The sequence below is a fragment of the Cebus imitator genome, unplaced genomic scaffold (genome assembly GCF_001604975.1).
Source record: "Cebus imitator isolate Cc_AM_T3 unplaced genomic scaffold, Cebus_imitator-1.0 Scaffold515, whole genome shotgun sequence".
Taxonomy (NCBI): domain Eukaryota; kingdom Metazoa; phylum Chordata; class Mammalia; order Primates; family Cebidae; genus Cebus; species Cebus imitator.
The window spans coordinates 1,280,601-1,304,075 of NW_016107830.1; the positions used below are offsets into that span (position 1 = coordinate 1,280,601).

The 23,475-nt window shown below is 35.7% G+C and overlaps 2 protein-coding genes across 3 annotated transcripts in view; one reads left to right on the plus strand and one right to left on the minus strand.

Annotated features, from left to right (window-relative positions):
• FAM81B (family with sequence similarity 81 member B) overlaps window positions 1-1,671 on the plus strand; it is a 63,641-nt gene extending 61,970 nt beyond the window's left edge. Inside the window, exon 9 of the mRNA XM_017514103.2 lies at window positions 1,365-1,671. Coding sequence (XP_017369592.1) covers window positions 1,365-1,498 — 134 coding nt within the window. The 3' untranslated portion in view covers window positions 1,499-1,671. The remainder of the gene's footprint in view (window positions 1-1,364) is intronic.
• Window positions 1,672-14,285: 12,614 nt separating this feature from the next.
• Window positions 14,286-23,475, minus strand: part of TTC37 (tetratricopeptide repeat domain 37) — a 95,241-nt gene continuing 86,051 nt past the window's right edge. The window contains exons 40-42 of one of the 2 annotated variants that reach the window (XM_017514100.2): window positions 20,021-20,151; window positions 18,154-18,277; window positions 14,286-15,073 (exon numbers count right to left, since the gene is read on the minus strand). In XM_017514100.2, the coding sequence (XP_017369589.1) occupies window positions 14,999-15,073; window positions 18,154-18,277; window positions 20,021-20,151 (330 nt within the window). In that variant the 3' untranslated portion in view covers window positions 14,286-14,998. The remainder of the gene's footprint in view (window positions 15,074-18,153; window positions 18,278-20,020; window positions 20,152-23,475) is intronic. The other variant, XM_017514101.2, reaches the window with a different exon arrangement.

The window sequence follows — 23,475 nt, forward strand, 5'->3', positions numbered from 1 at the left end:
TGTGACTTGTGGGTATGTTATGAAATTAGGAGCCTAAACTAAATGCCCTTCTCATTGAACTACAAATAATGAGCTTGGACAGATGTCAGACTGGAGACCTGACCTTTAGAAGTGAGAAAGAGAGATGAATTAGCAGAGTCCAGTATAATGACTGCTTTTCTTTTAAAGAGGCTAATGGCAGCAGTGTCAAGCTGAGCTAACATCAAAGAGGATTAATTTGAAAGGCTCATCTAATTTGTCAAAGGGAAGGACATGGGATAGGTGCTGTGGAGCAGCCATCTGCCTTGGGTCATAATTCTCAGGGAATTACCAGGACTCAGAAGAGTTTCTTTACTAGAGAAAGCTCCAAGTCATTTTTTTTCTAGATGTCAGAAAAATTCATGTGTAAATTCTACCAAATTTGGTCCTGTGTAGATATCTTGGAGGTACCTTGGGAGGACATGATGGTCTCAATCTGCCAGATGTTCCTGACATATAAGTAGAGTTTTCTACCTGGAAATTCAACCTTCACAATACACCCACTCCCACCATCATATCAAAATAATGAATTATCTGACCAGGAATCATGTCCCAAACTTAACTGGCCCTTCTTTTAAAGGCCCTGCTTTGTTTAACCATCAGAGATTTAATTTTACTTATTCTATTAGTAAAACTTCAGGGTGAACTGGAAAAGAAATTTACCATTTACAAGTTCTTTCATTTTACTATGGAGAGGAGTTCTAGAAAGGGGAAATTCCAAATTAATGGGTTGCTGCTTTATGCCTTTAGTAAAAATGTGTTGAGAAATGACTATACGAAAGGCCTCAGTGAATAACAAAAAGGTTGTACCCTAAGACCTTGAGGTTTGGTAGGTCTGTGGTCATAAGTGACTAGACATGCATAAGAGAGATACAAAGTGCCGGGAGAAAGGAGGGGAGCAGGTGGCCACTCTTAGGTCCCTCAAATAGGTTACTTTCAGAGAGGTTTTAAAATCTCATCTGTGGTCTTTACCTTCAATTTGGTAATAAGACTGAAAAAGATATCACTTAAATCTCTTGTTAAAGCACACAGAAAGAAGAAAATATTTTAAATTTTATTCTTGCAATACAAAATTATGCAATATATTTGGGGAGAGGAGAAGAAAAATAATTAAATTTCACAATGAAACCAGATAACCAGGTACAAGTTGAAACACTATTGTGAATGGATTTTCATGACATACAAGAAATAGATTATGTACAATTTTAGGCGGGTCTTAATAGAATTTAATGTGCTTTCAATTAAATGATAATTATGGCAAGACTGCCAATTAGCCACTTTGGTTTTTTTTTTTTTAAGTTCTAATGTATTGTTTTAAGTATACCTATTCTTTTACCTTCTCACAGGATTTAAATCAATTCATGACTCTCTCAGCTCCCTCCAACAAATACAGAAAACAAAGATGGATTTAGAGAAATATAAAGTCCAGAAAGACCTGAAGAAATTACAGCGTAAGATAGTGGAACTCCAGGAAGTATAAATCTTTCCAATCATCTTTTTTTTTTTACCAGCCAATGGAGTGATTTGTTCGGAAAAGTTTGGAAGATGAAAGTTAATATCTCTGGGATGTCTACTGCTTCTAATGTCTCCTTTTAAGGTGATGAATGTACCAGAAAAACAATAAAGCAAAGAAGCTTTGATCTCTTGAATTTATTAGTGAAAAAACTAAGAAATTTCTTCATCTATCTTCCTTTTTATATATTTAGCTACAAATAACAAAAGAGGAATTCTACATAAGGTACATGAGTGAAGTAGCCCTGCTGCAGTACATTAAAGGATTACAGAAGCTCTGGCAAATTGGAGAGCACTTACTCTGTCTAAAAATAATAGCTACTATGTAGCTACAGTTCATGACTAACATATAGGTAATCCATTATTATCCAAAGTTCCATTTTTCAAGAGAACTCTCTCCATTTTTAGGTATTAGCAGCTAGATCAAAGTAGTTCTCAAACTATAAGAGACATGCCTGTAAAGCAGACACACTCAGTGGTCAATTTGCAAGTTCTAATCTCAATGTTTGTAGCAAATCTAACTTACGCAAATTTAAAATATATTTCCCTTATACTCAATATGTACCAGAATTATAGGCAATTAAGAGCCAACCCATGCAAAATAAGAGAATACAACAGCTTCCATGAAAACATATCCAACACAATTTGACCTAGGTGTTAAATTCAGAAGTACTTCAAAAATGCTAGTTTCCTATACAATTAAAAATTGTTTAACTTTTCTAGATATAAATATTAAATGTAAAGCCTAATACTGAACAGGAAATTCATGAAAAATAAAAACGATCTATTCATGGTATACACTCTGCTGTAACAAGGACTAATTTCTAATCGCAGAACTTTTGTAAGGTTGGCAAGGGGACTTTTGTTTCAGACTTAGGCTCCTTCCTTGGCTTAGGGAAGAAAAGTGACAACTTCTCCCCTAATACAGAACAAATTAACTTCCTAAGTAAATTTCTGACTAATGCTCACTTCTATGATTTTTTAACTGTATGAAATATCTCCTTTTATTGCTATTAATAATCCACATGCAGCATCATTGAGTCTATAATTGAAGGGATTTACATAGCAGAATTTCATTTAAGAGTTTAAAATGAAAGTTTCAGTGATGATATTGTGTCCAATGAAAAAGTAGGAAATATTAAATAATGCAATAGTAAGTGTCCTTTGTAACCAAGTATCATGCTAAGACAAAGGGCTAATGTCCCAAGTAATATCAAATAACTCTTACAAGTGAATAAGAAAATAATAAATCCATTTTTTTTCAAAATGGGCAAAGGATATGAACAGGCAAACCATAGAATATAATAATATGAAAATATGAGAAGAAGCCCAACTTTACTGTTAAATAAATAAAAATTAAAGAAACCCTTAGCTACTATTTTCAAGATTGGCAAAGATTAAAGTGATTGATAATATTGGGCTGGCAAGGGTGGAGAAAAAGTGCACTCTCATACATTATTAGTGAGTCTATAAATTGGTACAATGATTTAGATGGCAATTTGAAAATGTCTGTCAACATTTTACAATGTAAATATCTTTTGATCCTGCAATCCATGGCTAGAAATTTATATGACAGAGGGAAAATCTCCCAAAGTGTGCTAAGATATGTGAACAAGAATGCTCATTATAGCATTATTTGTTGTAGTTAAAAAAGAAACACCAAAACCAGAAAACATCCAAATATAAGGAATTGATTGACTAAATGGCATTAACCAGACCACTTCCCCCACCACCCAATGCTGGACAGCCCTTTAAAAAGAACACAGAAAGATATCCAAGATACACTGTTAGGTGGGAAAAAAAGCAAGTTTAAAAGCAATATGAATATGATCCACTTTTGTCATAAAATTTTTTCATTAAGTTAAACATAATATGCACGTACTGTATGCCAAGAAAGGTAAGAATTTACAACAAACTTAGTAGATTCTATTTTTTAAAAACTTCTGTTTTCTACATTGAGGATTTATGAAAACTTTTATACTTTTATATAATGTTTTTGTTTTTACTAAAATATTTTATAACAACAACAAATGTAATAGGCTGAAAGAGTAACTCTTTGTAATGAACTAAATAAATGATTGTATGATGTAAAGTTAAATTAGGAATTAATACGGACCAAGAGTCAAATTATCTCACTCCATTTTTGCTCTATAGACATGGCTACAAAAGTAGAGAAGTTATACAGAAACTGAAAAAATATAATTTTCTCCTTGTAATTTAAAATGTTCCAAATTAGATTGTAGTTCAAATAATATTCTAAGATCAGGTTAAAAGTTTTCCCAGAATAGGTCTTTCATTGCTATTGGCCAGGACAGTAACATGTAGGGCGGTAGATCAAAGGATCAAAGAATCCTCTACCACTACTCTCCTACTTGGGATGCCAAGTTGAGGTATTCACAGGTTTGCAGAGACTCTGCAAAGCCAAAGTATTATGCTTATTGAGCAGGTGGACCCAGGTTTCTCAGAATCTAAAGCTTATTAAGTTTCAGTTTGTTATTGATGTACTGTCCTGGTGCCAGATGAGTCAGCACAGAAGTCTATAAGAATATTCCTGGAAGCCACTGCTACATCAGGATAGCTAGTAGTAACTCCATACAGAAGTGACTGTGAACAACATGAATATATCCCTCTAATCCAAATGTATCCCCAACTCAACTTCCCTTTGTCCACAGCCACTTCAACACCACCTGACATCAAGGGAAGCGAGAGTGAAAAAGGGGCAGAGGTCTTAATCTGCGGTATTAATCAATTGTGTTTAAAATGTCTTACTTCTGCAAATTTGACAATGATCTTGTAAATACATGGCTAGTGCTCATGTAAGGGAGAGACTCAGCTTAAGAGCCACTGTTTCACAGGAAATTAACCTCAGTTCAAGGGACCAGTGGAACACTGGGCCTCCTTCCCCTTGTATTTATTTTGACAGAGATCTAAAAAGATAAACACAACCCTCCTCCTAAAGAAGCTCAATATACATGGCACTTTATTCCATATCAAACAATATTACTTAATCCTTCGGAAAATGTCAGACTTCTCTTCCCACAAATACAGGATGATTGAGCACTGGAGAATCTGCAGTCCAGATCCACGCTATAGACTTGAGGCATATGTTAACATATTCTCAGGTAGTTTTCACTTTAAGTACAAACACCATTTAAACAGTCTTGGATAGTTTAAGTGTCCTGCTGCCCTTAAATTTCCTGTTGTTTCCTCCCTTTTATCAACAGCTGCTCTTAGAAAACATAGGGGAAAAGCCCCTTGACATTAGTCTTAACAATGACTTTTTGGATATAACACCAAAAACACAGGCAACAAAAGTAAACAAGTGGGACTACAACAAATTAAAGTTTCTGCAAAGCAAAGTAAACAATCAGCAAAATGAAGGAACCTACGAAATAGGAGAAAATATTTGCAAACCGTATCTAATGGGGAACTAGTATTCAAAAACATATAAGGAACTCAACAACTCAATAGGCAAAAACACAAACAACCTGATTTAAAAAATGGTCAAAGGACCTGAATAGATGTTCCAAGAACAGATACAAATAGCCAAGAGATATATAAAAACTCAAATGCTAACACGTGTTGGTGATGTAGAGAAAAGGGAACCCTTGTGTACTGTAAGTGGGACTGTAAATTGGTACAGCCATTAGGGAAACAATATGGAGGTTGTTCAAAAAATGAAAAATAAAACTATGATCCTGCAATCCCACTTCTGGAAAATAAAGTGTAAACAGTATGTCAAAGAGATATTTGCACTCTGTTCGCTCCAGCATTATTCATAATAGCCAAGATGTGGAAACCACCCAACAGATGAATGGATAAAAAACTGTCATCTAGGTATATACATACATACATATATATATATATATATATATATATATTATTCAAGCTTACAAAAGAAGGAAATCTTGCCATTTGTGACAACATGAGTGAACTTAGAGGGCATTATGCTAAGTGAAATAAGCTAGGTACAGAAAGTTAACACTGCACAATCTCACTTAGAAATAAATAGAGGGTGGAACAGTAGTTGCCAGAACTTAGAGAAATAGAGAACAGAAGAGTACTTGCCAGGGGCTGGGAGTTGAGGCCAACTGGGAGATTTTGGTCAAAGGATACAAACTTTAAAGTTTTGATGAATAAATTCTGGAGATCTAATGTACAACATGGTGATCATATTTAATAATGTACTGTCAATTTGAAATGTGCTCAGAGAGTAGATCTTAAGTGTTCTTACCACACACGCAAAAACGGTAACTATGTGAGGTGATATGTTAATTAGCTTGTGGTATCGAAATGTATATTAAAACCCACATTGTATACTTTACATATGAATAATAGAAAATTTTAAATTTCCTTTTTGGGGAAAAAAATCTATGAAGTTATTTATGCTAAGGACTACATGATAGCGTTCAAAGTTTTTTATTTCTGCATTAAAAATGAAGGACAAATCCCTTCCCTTCTGCCACACAGGTAACCGCTTTCTCAGCCCCATTGTGAGGTATATATGCTCACCATCTGTTAGAACAGCAGCAAGGCCCAAGACCTTGGTCAAAGAAACAGCATTCCTAGAGTACTCTAGACATCAGCAGCTTTCCCCTCTTCTAACTTTCTAAACATAGCCTCCCTTCCATTGGCTTCACCCAAAACACCAAGAAGGAAAAATTTTGTCTTTAATACACACACACACACACACACACACACACACACACACACAAACACACAGTTGCTTTACAAAGGAGATCTCCAAATCTTTTGTGAAGTATTACTTTTTCTATCTTTCCAGATTCCACACATCCACGGGCTAGGCACTGTGGATAATACAATATTGAACAACCTAAACACAAACCCTGCCCTTAGGGAATTTGTAGTCTAGCGGAAAAGACCAACAATTAAAATTGCAAATGCATAGGAAAGTAAAGAGTATAATGGGAGAACCAGAGAGAGGCATCTACCAGAAACACAGGGAATCAGGCAGGTCTTCCAGAAAAAGGAATATCTAAATTGAGACCTCCAGTGTACAAGCAGACATGAGTCAAGGGAAAGAGGTTTGATTGACAGAGGTGGGCCCTCAGTTGATCAGCCTGAGCAAAGGCCTGGTGGCCAAAAGAGAATGGGATACATGCCAGAAATTGCAAGCTCAACATGGTCAGGCCTACACTATGTGTGCGGGGAGGTGAGTAGAGAGACAAGGCTGGAGTAGTTAGGGAAAGTGGGGTGTCTAATCACAAAAGGCTTTGTAACTCATATTGAGAAACTTGGGCTTTATCTTAAGGATCCAGAGTAGCCTTTAAAAGATCTAAAATAGGAGAGTGACAGATTTGCATTTTATAGAAAGATCCCTCTAGCTGCAGTGTAGGAAATATATTAGAGGCAGTGTGGGAAGCAAATTTGGGTGGGGAGGGAAATAATACAGCAGAGCAGGGATTATAAAATGTTTTAAACTAATTGATTGTGAGGCATCCATAGGACATCCAAATGGAGGTGTCCGGTGGTTAGTGAAAGAGCTGAGCCTGGAGCATAAGAGAAAGATCTGAACTGGGGATTTAGCTTTGGAAGTCACCAGCAGAGAAATGGTTACTGGAGTTATGGGGGAGGAAGACACTGCCTGGGTTAGGTGAGATAGGGGTCGGGGACATGAAGACTACGATGAGAAACAGAGACCAGGAACAACCTAATAATGAAGGAACAGCAGAAGGGTCCTGGGCGAGTATGGGGAGATGTGCGGCAGTAAAGTAGGAGAGGGAGTGTAATCATTTGATGGTTTCAGTGTTCCTTGGGAGTTCCAGCTGGCAGACAGTGTCAGTGATCAACTTGGAGTTCTACTAGTATTACTTCAAGACCTACCAATTAGTTTTCCATTTATCGAAGACGACCCTGACCTACAATGTAAACTTGAAATGGGTGTATTATGCAACTTAGTAAAGAGTTACAAATGCTTTCTTGAGTCCCCTTCCATGCCATAAAGTAAACATGCTGCATCTTCTCCAATGCGGAGAGGGTGGTGAGCCCTCCCTGAGAGACATGATGGTTGCCAAGAAAAATATTAGGCTGTTTTAGCCTCTACCTAATTAGGCATTTCCCTTTTCAGATTAGAGTTACACACATTTGTTGTAAGGGTTTAATATTATGTCAAATCATTCCCTTGATATACAGTTATAAAAATTTCTGACTCCATAGACTAAATTTCCATAACTGTTCTTTTGTAGTTTTGCTACTTCATTTCAGAAGATATTTACAAACGTGATGTTACAAATCAGAAATGATTGATGAACTCAGCAGTCCATCATAAACCAGGTCTTCAACAGTCTCCAAAGTTGCAAACTGAGAAAACAGAAAAATAACCCGAACTTCTACGCTGAGAAGTCTTGAAGGGTCTTGTGGTCTAACAAGCTTGAGTTTAAACCCACTGGCACCACTCATTATCTGTGTGACTCGATATGCTCCTAATTTCAGAATCTCAATTTCCTTATCTTAAAATGGAGATAACAATACTTATTCTGTAGGCTACTGAGGAGTTAGAAGAAACATTTATCGAGCTATCATCAGATATTAGAGACGGCTCAGATGTCTATTATCAAGGCACAGAGAGGTTAGATAACTTACGTAAGGTCGTATTGCTAGTAAAAGACAGGGCAAGGATTTGAATTCGCAAAAGCAGAGAACTTGTTCTTAAACATTATGCTACACTGTTTATGTAAACCATCTAATACTAGTGTCAGATACATAGGAGGCATTGTACTTGATAAATGATATTGATTAACAAAAGCAAAAAGAGCTTTTTATTTTTATGAGAAAAGAAAGACAAGTTCCATGGTGCACTGTCATGCAACTCTGATTCAGATTAGTATCTAAAAATACTTGAGCTTAAAAAAGGTCCTTTCACTATGTATGATAATACCTTGGCTTGCAATAATTCTAGCAATGGACAAAAGTAGAGGGAAGTACAAAATATAGATTTCCCCTAGAACAAATTTTAATGAGGAACTATTCCTCTATCTTAAAAGCTCTTCTTTCAGTTGTCTCTGTAGAGAGAGGCTAACAGCTGAAGAAACATTATGGACATTGACTGGAGGTACACAAGGTGCCGATGCTAATGTCCAGTGAAGGATATTTCCTCCAAAAGTCCTGGCCATCAAAGGAAACCAATAGCCATTACAGCCAGGTAAAAGCCATTAGCACTCATTTAGCAGATGCTTCTACAAAAAAGTAATGCACTGTGTTCATAAAGCAAACATTGAGGGATGGACTTCAAATGGGGTAGGGCCTACATGGTATTGGACAAACCCCCACCCCTGCAACCCAAGATGACTCTTATACTAAGGAATCCACCTAGTCTCTATGCCAAAATTCTATCAGTTAGCGCTTAACAGCTTTTAAGTATTCATAATACCAACATTAAATCTTCAAAAAATGCAAGTTGGATAGACAGGTAGAGGAAGAAAGAAAAGAAGAATGAAGGGAAGAACATATACGTACCCATGAGCTTTTACCAACTATCTTTTCTGCAGGGATTAGTAGATAAAGAAAAAAAAGTAAGGTCCTTTGTACCTTAGACATCGGATGGCCAAAAGAAAGTTGAATTCTGGGAGGAGAGGTTAGAAAAAGCCAAAGAGAAAACCAAGGGCTGGCATTTGTGATGTTATCAAGGATAAAAACGATTAAATGAAACAATAAGCTCACTTCAGCGGGCTTATATCAACTTCAAAGTATAACAAGAATGGAATATTCTATTCTCTATTATTACCTAGGCTTAACTTTGCAAAGTTAATCCTCTGGAGGAGGTTCCCTTCTTCCTAAGGTTCCTCCTAGAATTCAGGTAGTACCAAGAGGTAAATGGCAGCATCTGAACAAAGGTTGGTAAGATAACTGAGACAGTCTCAAAGATACACATCTCAACTTTTTTACACTTCTTTGAGTTGGCAGCAATCATTAACAACATTTGACGATAGTACTGGAAACTATCTTTGGGGCTAGATTCTGCTTGCCTAAAAATACAGATAATTTTAGAAAAGATAATCTCTCTGAGGCTTCTTTAAAAGTTTTTTTTTTTGGTCTGTAAAACAATAGCCACTATAAAAAACAATGTGAAAATTAAATGAGGCAATAGTGTAAAGAGGTTGGCATGTGGAAGGCATTCCATCTATCCCTGGTTGCTGAAGCCCTCATGGGTAATGATTACTACCTCATAAGCATAAAAAGCTCCTCTCCTGAAGCAAATGGGTATCAAGATCCTTTGCAATACTAGATCTTATTTGGGCTTTCTTAGAAGCTACTTGACTAACATAAAAACTTTATGTTGTCTACATATTTCCCAATATTCACAAATTATTCACCGTTTACTTAAATCTGGGTTCCATGAGTTGATTCTTTATTCTTAATCTGTTTCTTAGAAGAACCTTCCAACCATATGCATAACACTTGTTCTGAGGCACTGGAAAGCTGGCCTCAGGCAATTCAGAAATATATTTATTTCTACCTAATAGAAGCTGCTTATAACAATATAAATTTACATTCGTAGCAATGCTTTTTCTCTCTGCCTAACCTCCTCCTTCCATACAAAAAAACCTTCTGTTCCATCTGGCTTTTCTCCTGTGCACAGAGACACTTGGGTCCCAAACACAAGAGAAATTAGCACTGCCAGGAATGTGTATAGGCAAGAACACACGTAACTCATTCTGTGAAGATCAAACCTGTACTTGTCTTTCATTCCACACCACTTAACTTCTTCGCAGGCTGATATCCAAACTTCTGAAGCTAGGATGTAAATAAAGACTATTTGTAAAGTATTCTCCCTTTATCTATTAAATTGAACAAACTAAGATTAGAACTTTTAAGCCACCCTATAGATGTTTTCCAGAAAGACTCGACTGCTTGATACTAAAGTATGTAGGATTTCTTCCCTGAAGATTAATGACTATATTTTATATGATCAAAGGGAAGGAAATAGCATTAAAAAGGCAAGGTCTTAGAAACTCAAGTTATTTGTCACCTGGGAGTCAGATAATAAAACAATGTAAATGTTGTATTTAATGTGGATAGTCTTTCTGTAAGAAGTGTAACCCATTTGGCATGTAGCAGGCACATGTCATTACTTTCAGCCATTCAGAGATGCTGGCTTCCATTAAAGTACTCTCTGAATGTAGGACGACTTTCCTTCTTAGAGTCTTAGCACCAAGAACCAAGACCAGTTTACCCACCTCCTTCTCCAGTATAGGTTTCTCGGCAAAGAAGTTCTACTGTAAGAAGGGCTCCTGCTCAGTTGAAGCCAGAGTTGTGCTTCACAGGTGTTGCACCAAGCAGTTTATTTCAGTATTTTGTTTCAGCTTACTTCTGACTTGGAAAACTTTGGTGATCTTAGGACAGATTGCTGCCATTGGAAACCTAGCTCAAGGCCTATCTTACAAATTCAAATAAAAACTAAAAGCCAAGACTTATCTAGTCACATACCCATTTAATACTGAAACTCAGCTTGAAACGTATCACTTAAGTTTTGTGAGTATAATTTAATGTGTTTTATTTTAAAGAGAATTTGAGTGAAGTACTTAACAATGGTGTTGGTGATACTGCTGTCAGTAGCATGCTGGGTGACAGTAGTTCATACATTAGCTATTATACAAATAAACAACTATATTCCTTTTGCCATGTTGTCACAAGCAGGGAATTAGAATATGAATGTCTTTGTGGGCCATTATTCTGCCTACTATAAGAAAAAGCTGTAAGATAAGTATTTTGTTTTCATATTCACCATATCTCCAGAAAAATTAATGTAATTTAAATGTTTTTATAATAAGCATTATAAACGGGGAAAGTATATGGTAAAGAATGAAGCCCAAATAAACATTTTTTTTTTAACTGACTCAAACCCTTATGACATGACAGTTCAACAGTCCAGTGATATAACATGAAATGCAACCCTTGTTCAGGTGGATACTCCAACTTTAATTATTATTCTGTGGGCACCATTTCCCTTCCCTAAAACAGACAACCACTTTCAACTCTAAGTTTATAATTAGCAAGAAAAAATATTTCAAATGTATCATAACAGCTCTTGTTAAAGAGATACTAACCTTAATTTTCCTACTTCAAAACATTTTGAAGTCTAAAGATAGTTTACCATTTATAAAAATATTATGGTTATATAGTATGTTTATTTAGGCACACTGGGATTTAAAACACTGCTATTCAAAAATTTTCCAATTAAAAAAAAAACCCACTATTGTAGCATAGGGACAGCTATTCACCATGAATGGTCTGGAGTTACAATAGATCTTATGAGACTAATTACATTTTCTAAACCAAAAATGGGGCATGGGGCACATACTCTAAATGAGGGAGTTTTTGGACTTTGATTTCATCTGTATGAAAAGTCTTTAAATATACAAGTGGAAAAATTATTGTACCTGTATATAATACACAAACCAATCTTTTAAAGTACAAAAATAGAAGCAAAACAAAACAAAAAAAACCTCTCCTGCAAACTAAGGGTCAATTTATAACCAGCAGCTGAGTGCTGTCCCTTCTAACAAGCAGCATGGCAGCCTGAGAAGTTTTCTAGCCGTTAACAAGTAAAGTGAATGAAAGGAAGCCCTCTAGGGAGACAAGGGTCAACCTTGTCAAAACAGTTTCCACATTTTTTAATGTGCCAAGACAAAAATGGATCTGCAAGCCACATTCACTCATACTCCAAAATATGCTTCATTTTTGTGTTCCTGTAAAGCTTTCCCAAAGCAGGTATCAAACGTTTTATGCAGCAACCAAACATGTATATTTCATATTCATATATTACAAACTAGTAAATATTTACCTGTTTTGTACTGTTTTAAATAACCGCCTTTTAATTCCCTTAATGTATGAGTATTTCTATCTAATCCTATTCTGTATAGAATTCCAAATTAAAGGAAGTTTGCCAATAGCTCTTTTTTGTAAAGTGAAAAGAGAGCGTGACATTTTAGATTGCTTTCTCCTGACCAGAAATTAAAAGGGACATTTCATGAAAAATGACAAGTGACCCCAAACAAACAGACTGTGTTTCAGAAGTTTACCTGGAAGCTGAAACATGTTTTCCCCATAGGAAATTATCAGATGTCAAACTAGTATATAAACATCTAATTAGTCAATAATAAAAAAATGGATAAAAATGGCAAAAAATTCACTACAATTCTCAAAATATAACAAAAGTAATGAAATACTAATATGAATATTAAATATTGGTATTTTGGGAAATCTAATTTCTCTAAACTTATGTATGGGGCTGGGTGCAGTGGCTCACGCCTGTAATACCAGCACTTTGGGAGCCCAGCACTTTGGGAGGCCAAGGCAGGCGGATCACCTGAGGTTGGGAGTTCAAGACCAGCCTGATCAACACAGAAAACCCCCGTCTCTACTAAAAATACAAAAAATTAGCCAGGTGTGGGGTGCATGCTTGTAGTCCCAGCTACTCAGGAGGCTGAGGCAGAAGAACTGCTTGAACCCGGGAGGCAGAGGTTGCAGTGAGCCGAGATTGCACCACTGCACTCTAGCCTGGGCAACAAGAGCAAAATTCCACCTCAAAAAACAAAAACAAAAAAGTCATTTATTAATTCCCAAAAGAAATTCTGGCCAATGTATTAGAGTTTCTAGAATCTGATAACACTGATTCATGTCAAATTTCCTTTGCATAAGGCATGCTACTTTACATCATTGACCTTTATTAATTAGTATTAAATGACAATGTTAAGAACACTTAGTCTAGTTGTGGCACAAAGTAAGCTCTATAAAAATTATGTGAGTAGAAATGATCTGAGGCTCACGGTAACTGGGTGGCAATTTGAGGAGAAGGCAATGAAAGTTGAGATAGAATGTGTGCATATAAATGCAAAAAAGACACTATCAACTCAGGCATTTTTCCAACCCTCCAGTCTAGAAAACCTGGGTTTGAGGTCCCTGGAAGGCAGAATTTGGCAAGGGAGTCAAAAGATTAACCCCTTGATTATGGTCCTGAAGTGAAGGGTAATCTTGTGACGCAAGTGGCACTCCAGAAAACAGATGGACGGCAAGAACTGAATATAAAGCATTTAGGTAGATGGAGCCAGCTCATTCTGGAAGAAAAAGCTGATGTGTTTTCCTGAGGAAACAGGGGCATGGGAACGAGGGCTACGAAGGCAGCCTTTTGAAGTGCATCTGTGGCTAAGCCTGTGGACCAGGTTGTTAAAATCACTGAATCAGTTTGACAGTTACGAAGACAAGAAAGAAATGAGCAGACAATGGCAAATGTTGAAACTTGCTGAAGAAATAAAGGGAAGAATCATCATTGGAGTAATATAGTAGTTTACAAATCTGAATGAACATTAGGATTTCTTAGGCATACCTTTAAAATGCAGAGTCCTAGGCCTGTCCCCCTTCCTTAAAGATTCTGATTGCATAGGTGTGAATGATTATAATGTTCAGCCAGATTTGGGAAGCACCAGATTAAAGTTCACTTCAATTATTAACCTCTGAAGTACAACTTAACTATAGAATATTATCAATTTATATTATCTTAAAAAGTAACATTCTGAAGCTGCTGGTTTAGAAAAGCCACATACATAAACCATACAACCACATATCTTCTGTATAATAAATAAAATATGTATGTGTCTGAAAATACTTTTAAAACCATAAATCCAAAGTGACATAGTTTCTTCAAATATGTAGAGCTTAAAAAATAGATAAATGTGCTTTCAAGTTTTAAAATTTGAAATTTAGAAATTATGTCTGATACTGATACTACAAAAAAATAAGACACTGTATTTTGGCTTTATTTCAGAAGGTTCAAGTCTTTCCATCATAATTGAAGGAATTGTATGATCAATTAAATATTGTCAGCATTATTTTCCATTAATGTTTTTAAATGCATTCACACACCTGAGTGTTCAGAATTATATAAGCATATCCATTAGAGTCTAGACTCATCAACATTTATATTATATTTCTTCAACAGAATCTGAGATGAATCACTAGATAAATAAGTTACAAAATTATTTGGATTTTATGATGAGTTGGTTTGAACTCTAGAATTCATAGCAGAAATTAAATCTTTGAATTTGATTTTCAATAAAAGAAAATTGTGCACTGTGCTAATCTGCTTTTGCATATTACTTAGAAAATGGCTATTAAGGCTTTATTGTAAGTGATTACAGTAAGAGATATTCTATTGTGCACCATGCAAGATGCAGAAAATAATGGTTTAAAAATGATGTTTAGGCAATCAAGAGAATAATGGTTTTCCTTTCGTTCCGTTCTTTCCAAATTAATTTTTTTTTAGATTAAAATCAGGTTTAGAGTTAATGAAAAATTGCATCCCTAACTTAAAAACTTCAACTTCTTTAGATTCCTCTAGAAAAGGAATACATATAGTTTAAAAAAATGTTGCTTCAGAAAAAAGTCTTGATTCATTGCTTCATTCTTACAGCTTTTTTTCCCCACTTTCTTACTATAAAATAATACATTGTTATTGTGAGGACAATCTCTGATTCAGTTCCAATGCTCTTGCATCTCCATGGGTTTTGGCATTGTTTACCAGCACCTGTGGGAAATCACATACAGGAACATTAGTATTTTGTTTATTAACAATATCTGTATTTTGATTCATTGAAGCTGAGTAATCCAAGTGCGGCAGTCTTGAAAAGGCAACATCAAACTACACTAGAAAAAGTGACTCTGTGCAATCTTTAGTCACTTTTTCAGGTATTAATGGTTCGAACAAAGCTAACATCAGAGAGATGCACAATTTATTCATGTTGGCAGTATAGCTGCCAACATTCTGATTGCTATCTTTTTCTTTTTGAGGCAGTCTTGCTCTGTTATCCAGGCTGGAGGGCAGTCGTACAATCTCAGCTCACTGCAACCTCTACTTCTTGGGTTCAAGCGATTCTCCCGCTTCAGCCTTCCAAATAGCTGGGATTACAGGTGCTCACCACCACGCCTGGGTAAATTTTGTATTTTTAGTAGAGATGGGGCCAGGCAGGTCTCAAACTTCTGACCTCAAGTGATCTGCTGGCCTTGGTCTCCCAAAGTGCTGGGATTACAGGCATGAGCCACTGCGCCCAGCCTGATTCCTATCATTATAAAATCAAAGGTTTTGTTTGGTGGCTTTGTTTATAATACTGTCACCTCTAAACCCTTATCCAAAAAGACCGCTTTATGCATAGAACTGTTCAAATGAAATTGCTCCCTTTTGAAACCACAGCTCAGGATCTAGGCTCTAGGTTCTAGGCTTTATCAGAACCTTTCCATGATTTCACCAATTTCACAAACTAGAAGATTCAATTTCAGCTGATCATTCACACTAAAACATTTTTTGGTTGTTCATTGTCAAGCACTGTGAAGGGCCTGAGATTTTGCTCTATCTGCAATCTAATAAGTTAGCCTGTCACAGTTCCGTAGATACTGCCAATAGACACAGGACTCTTAGGTTACAAAGAAAAGTCATCATTACTTAAGGTATTGCAAACAGCATGAGCGTCAACATATTTGCCTCTGTTCTTGTCCTCTCAGCCTGTGACGTGGATGGACTAATATAGTTTCTCACATATGTAGTCGGTTGCATTACAAGAAGGGAACCCTAAGCCTAGATGCTTAATCTTTTATAATGGACATGCATATCTACCCTTTGTTCTGGAGGGAGATACTATCTCTGTCTTCCAAGGATGTTCACTATACAAATATCTTTGAAAAGACAGACTAGAACAAAGAGTAATCAGGTTTCCTACTCACAGGATTTCTAGGAATGCAAGAGATCCATGGTGAACTGTCTCTCAGCATTCATATATGTCTGCCTTTTTGGTTTGCAATATGTTGATTACAATGCCTTTCTCCAAGCACTGTTTTCTTTACTATTTCTTTAATGTTTTATGTTTCACCAAAAGGCAAACAGTATTTCAAAATGCTGTAGGTACTGAAAAAGCTTTTCACTGATTTTCATCGTGTTTTTAAAATTGTTGGCTAAAGTTATGACAATTTTAACCCAATACATTTGTATATTCTCTACATTATTCAAAATAATTTTGGAGACATATATGTTGATATATTTAGATGCCAGAGCCATCCCATAAGTAGATTAGAAACTGTCACATGTATTTTATAGTAAAGGCATGAAGAAGGCAAATAATTTTTTTAAAGAAATATAAAAATTCCAGTAGGAGTCTGTTACCTCCAACTCCATCCTATCTGCCTATTTGCCTCCACTGCAATGGCCACAAAAATACAACTAGCACCTAGCAGACCAAGGATGCTACTAGATATCCAACATTGCACAGGACAGTACCAACCCTCGACCCACACCCAAGAAAAAACTGTGCATTCCACAATTTCAGTAGGTTGAGATCTCTGAAGACGAGAAACTGGGTTAAAAAGACTGTACGAGGTGCATCATATTCTGAGTTCAGGAAATGAGAAATATAGGCAGGCAAAAACAGTATAATTGTTGTGATAGTAATACAAGACCAGTGACAATTCATGCACATATATTCTCTCCTTTGGTTTGCCAGTTGGCCACTTTTACTTGCTTCTTGCTTAAATAAACTTAAAAACTTCAACTTCTTTAGATTCCTTTATTTAAAAAAGAAAAGGAATGAATAGCTATAGTTTTAAACAAATGTTCCTTTGGGAAAAAGTCTTGATTTGTTGCTTCATTCTTACGACTTTTTCTTTACTTCCTTACTATAAAATAATTCAATCTTTACCAAAAACTGGATAAAATATTTTATCCATCCATTTCTAAAGAAATAGCAAAGGTATATAAATAATATGAAAGAGAGTGTAGTCAAGTCATTCCTTTCTGGCCAAAAAAGGGAATGAAAACACTGACTTTTGATACTGGTTTAGGTTGGGTTTAGATGGTCATGTATCTAGGTAAGGGCTTTAGATCAGCAGTTTGCAACTTTTTATAAACCTCAGTTCGTTTAATGGATAACTTTTAAACTTGTGATGTTCTCACTGGTTCAAAGATAAAGTCCTGCAACTAGACAAGCTCCCTAAAATTCTACCCTTCTCTTTCACTTAAAAAAGCTCATAGAAATGCATTAATGGAGAGACATATAAAAATATCCGTGAATCTGTTATATTTTACTACTGAAAATAAAAAAGGAAATCTATTTGTCACCTAGGGTTAGCATCCAATTACTTATAACATGCTTCACAACTGATCATGACCCCAAGGTTGTTGGTACTCAAAAGTTTCAGATTTTGGAACATGTCAGTCTGTGGATTTTTAGATTAGGGATGCTCAACCTGTATAGCTTCCCCATATAAAGGCATTTGTACATATACAGGTTAAATTGACATTAAACTATTTTTAAACACAGGTTTTAACAATTCTGTTATTTATGCCAAGGGGCCCCAGCTTTTGATATTCTAACATTGAAAGGAGAATGTCATAACTAACCCTTGGTAAGATACAAACTATATATTTAACCTTCAGACAATGTGCATAAATATTTCTCTATTTTCAACAGATGCAACAGTAGACCTTGTAGTCCTTTGTTAGCCAAAAAATTACACACTCAGTTTTAAAAAATTCAATCATAAAAGTGAAGTAACTTTGAACAATAACTCTAAAACCCTTAAGTCAAAGAAAAAGCACTTTAAATAAAATCAATGCCTTACATCAATAAGCTCATAGTCATCTTTGGCATATAAGTGTCTCAGTAGGTACCAACGTGCAGTTGATACAATAGATTTGGGATAGCCAGGCTGATATACCACTCTCTCCAAAAGACGCCGAGTCTCTCTGGAAGAAAAGACACATTTAGTCCAAAGCATGTAAATTACTGTATTTCCCATACTAATCTCACACATATATTATCTTTCTCATATTTTTGCAGATGTGATACCTGATTATGATTTTTTAATTCAGATAAGTAATAATAATGGTTAATATCTATTAAGTGTTTATCACGCACTAGGTACTATGCTAAATGTTTATACATATAGTTGTATTTAATGTTCACAACCTTACTAGGTAGGTAGTTATTCCCATATGGCAGAGAAGTAAATCAAGGCTCATTCCAAAGAGAACAGGGAGACAGTCCCTACCTAATGAGCTCCTTTGAGTGCTCTACCTTTAATCTTTTTGAAAAATAGGCAGAAACTAAATAAGTCACTAAATAATATAAAGATGATAAAGAATGGAACAAGAAATATTCAACATTTACACTATAGGCTATGTATATCATATCAGGCTTTTAGTGTATGTTTTCAAGGATGTGTATGATAATGTGAACCCACATAATAGCAGGCTGATTTACAGCTGTGTTCTAATTTTTTCTTTCCTAATTCACTAACATCTATGACTCCAAAACTTCTATACTGCTAAAAATAACATAAACCATAGTATATTCAGAACTGCTAAATAGAAGGATCTTCTAAGTAGCAATTAGTTTGAAGCAGGAACTAAATAACTTGTTTTGAAGATGCTTTTGCAGAGGGATCACATAGTGAGCACAGAGATTACATCTTTATTTGGGCTAGGTTTTTAAAGGTGATACAAATTATGGGAGGTGTTAACAAAGATTATTGGAGTGGGAGGTGAAGGGGGTTTGTACTCTCTAAGTTACCAACACTGAGCACGAGCAGAAGTAATTCATTAGGAAGTTTAATTATAGCTTAAAACATTTCTTAGTAAAATTAGTCACACAAAAATGGCCCAAAATAAATAAATATTAATAAATAGTGCTGGAATTGCTAATCAGCCATAGGGTCTTAATCTTCTACCATCCCTATTTTGTGATATGTCTTTTGCTGCATATTTATATGTATTAACCTCCATTTCTACCACACCTATTCTATTCTATTGTGTGCTCCTCAATCACTGCTTTACTTATAAATGCTTTGTATTATATGTAATATATATTAGAACTAGATATTTTCAAAATCTTAAAGTATTCTCGCCTGTACTTTTTATCCATGTGATCTTTAAGTACTTTTCTTCAAATTTAAGTATACTTCAAATATAAATGTTGCCACAGATTTTTTTTATATTTTGATCAGAGCAACTTTTGGATATTCTAGACAGGAAATCACATCATTTATAAACAACATGTCTCTGTCTTTTCAATATTTATTACTTTTTTCATAGCTTATTACATTATCAAGAACTTTTGGCAATGCAGTCTTGAACAGGAGTCTTTTGGTTTTATTTGATTCTAGAACCCACATCACACTGTTGGCACCTCTTAACACAGTGAAGAACAAAAGCTCCAAGGCCTTCTTAGTGGAAATGCTACCATGGCAAACCCCTCATATCCTATAAATACGTATCAAATTGCCTTTTTAAACAAATACAAAACTTTTTTTCTCCCTTATTGGATTTCTGGAACCAGTCCTTCCAAAATAGATAAAAATATATTAACATCCCCCAAAGTTTGTTAAATTAGTCTGTTATAAAACTTTAAAGTTTATAATCTTTCCTTGTTTCCTAGAAGGATTTAAAGTGAAGAAGCATTTACAAGAAAAAGATCAAGATTCTTCATACCTTGCCCCCATTTTGCGGTTGAATTGTAACAAAGCTTGTAAAAGAACAGCCAGTGGACAAAAGCAAAGTTTCAAGGCCTCAGTTGTAGCTTCTTGAACCAAAGATGGCCAGTGATCATTGGAAATGTTAGCCTATAAAAATATAAGACAAATATTAACTCAAAGACTTGGTATATTTAAAAGCATGCAATTCAGTTCTGATTATTGAGTACTTATTTGTGCAAGTCACCATATAAATAATAGAAGGAGTATAATTACTACAAAATGATTTAAGATCTGATCCCTGCCCTTAAGGAGCTAAAAATGGGGTAGACTTGGATAAAGGAAGTTTTCAAACAGGAGATATCATTTAAAAAACACGAACATATTTGTTCAAAGAAAATGCACTATTATACTAAAAAGATGAATAAAATCTATCAATCTTGGTCTACCAAATATACAAAACTAAATTTAACATAATTGATTCTTTAACTGGTAGTGATAAATATAAAGTTCTACATTTCAAAAATTATCTAAGGAGAGAGGAAAGGCTGAAATAAAGTATTGTAATAAATTCCCAATATAAAAAAGTACAAAACAGATAGAGATAAAGGTATTAAATCAAAATAATCAATACTAAAAACCTTTTAAATTTTTTACTTTATGGCAAAGATGTTAATGTATCGCTATCTTGGGTTACAAGCTTTATTCTCCTATTAGGTACTGACTCAGAAATAACAAAGGTAAGTATTTCTGAAGAAATAGTAACAAACTAAAGTGATGAACACTTTAGTGAATTACATAAAGAGAAAAAAATGCATTAAAAAGTTTCATTTAAAAAAAATCTCCAATTTTGACCAATAATTCATAACCACAAGTATCCAGAATACATATTTTAATAGTGAATATAATGAATCTATATATATGGTCTATTTCAAACACTAAATTATATAACAAAAATTACAGCAATTATCTCTGAGTGCAGTATTGTGAAAATAGAGAACAGAGGTTATGATGCACCTTCTATAAATAGAGAGACCTTGGATACATCTGACAAAGAAAGTAAGGCAAGGCACATTCTAATACAATTATTCTTAACATATTTTTAAAACCAGTAACATAAAACTATCACTGCTTTTAATAACGTACCCTCTAAATTCTATGAAATCATATAAAACACTCTGTAAAGTTAGCCCAAGGATGATTTCATAAGCAAAAAGTTACTATATATAAATGGCATACTGAAAAAGTGATCAGAATGCATTTCTATTTTCATCTCCCACTACTTCTTTAACACTTATTTGAGAGATATTTTTTCTGTCTCCCTGGATGTAAATTACATTAGGCCCTGTGAATCTTATGTACATTTTTCTTACATTCATTCACAAATACAGTCTCAATTAGAATGTCCTTTTTTTTCAACACTTCAGTCTTCACCGAAAAGTAATATTTGCACATACTTCCCTGGCCCCACCCCCCTCCCAATTCCCTCAGCTCCCAGGCTAGGTTATGGTTATAGGCAGTTGCAGGTGGCTGGTTCCTCTTCCCCAGTACTCCCACCCCCCATGGCTAATTGTAGCTTCAGGCCTCTATTAAAATACTAGAAGTTTGCATTTAACTGGTGCCACTGTAAGGTGGTGCCAAGCTCTCCAGGGTTGACACATATTTAAAGCTCTTTTTCCCAACCTGGCTTTAGCAAAGACTCCCAACTTCATGGGTAGTCTCTCATCTGCAGCCCCAGCAACACAGCTATGGGGCTCAGTGCAAAATAAAGCGTAGGGCCCTTTGTTTACAAATTATCAAGAATTTCAAGATAGCAACTAAAGAGCATAAAATCAAGTATGGCACCCTGTGTAACTGCAGAGGCTGCATGCCAATGAAGCCAGAGCTGCTCATCTGCAGTTCCACTAATCTAGCAAATGTATTCTATTCTTCTCACTCTCTCCACATCCTCTAGCAATGTGGAAACTTCCAGATCCTTCAAGATTCTTGTCAATTTTTGTTTTTCTTACAATTGCTTTTGGAGACTTAGCCAAAAATTCTTTTCCAAGGCCGGTGTCAAAAAAGATATTTTTAGGTTTTCTTTTAGAATTTTAATAGTTTGAGGTCTTGCATTTAAATCTTTAATCCATCTTGAGTTAGTCTGTATATATGCTGAAAGGTAAGGGTCTAATTTCATTCTTCTGCATATGACTAGCCAGTTGGCCCAGTACAATTTATTGAATAGGGAAGTCCTTTCTCCATTGCTTACTTTTGTCAGCCTTGTCAAAGATCAGATGGTTATAGGTGTACAGCTTTATTTCTGAGTTTTCTATTCTATTGCATTGGTCAATGTGTCTGTTTTTGTACTAGTACCAATGAATTCCCTCAGCATTTGCTTGCCCTTCACTTATTTAGTTTAATTTGGTGTGATATAAAATTCTTGGTCAGAATTTCTTTTCATTAAGGATGCTTTGGAACAAGAAAAAAAAAGAAAAGAAAAAAAGGATGCTGAAAATAGGCACCAAACTCTTCTGCTTCTGACTTGTAACATTTCTGTGGAGAGGTCTGCTGCTAGCCTGATTGGATTCCTCTGTATGTGATTTGACCCATCTCTCTAGTTGCCTTTAAGACTTCTTTTGCATTATCTTCGTAAATCTGATGACTATGTGCCTTGGGGATGATCATCTTGTATAGTACATAGCTGGGGTTTTCTGTATTTCTTAGATTTGTATGTCAACCTCTCTAGCAAATTTAGGAACATTTTTGTGGTCTACTATACCTTTCCAAGTTGCTTATCCTCTCTCAGGAATGCCAATGAGCCAATTAAGCCTCTTTTGTTTATAAATGACCCAATCTCAGGTATTTCTTTATAGCAATGCAACAGACTAATACAGTTGGCGTTCCTTTAACTGTGGTATAAGTTGAGTATAGTCAGTTGGCTTCATTTCTGGATGCTTCCAAAAAGCCAGGGCTCTGTACAGGATCTTTACGTGTAGGTGAATTCTTGCACTTGGTTTCACAGGTGCATATATTAGCAAGATAATTTTTGGTGTTGTAGTTTGGGCTGCAATCCAGTAGAAAGTGCATAAGAGTAATGGTAGGTACCTAGGCTAACACTTAGCTACACGGCTCTTCTGTACTTCTTCGCATTCACAGGCATGCTCTTCAGCGGTGATGGCAGGGACAGGGTAGAAATGACCCCCTCACTGGGCCTGCTCTGGGGCCTCGGGGAAACCCCCTCTGGTCATTCACACCACGCCCACATTACTTTTGTTAGCTGATTTGCATTGCAGGGTCCTCTCGTGCAGAGGCTATGGCAGGGAGATATGCCAAAACCTTTCTGGACTGGCCTTGTAAGGGAGGCATGCCCCATTCTTGCCCTTGCCCAGGAACCCATGCATTTCACCCCTCTCAGTTCTTGAGGATAGGGGCTCCTCCCCAACTCAAGTGCCAGCCATGGATCTCAGCTCCATACTTCCGAGCCGCATGCTGCAG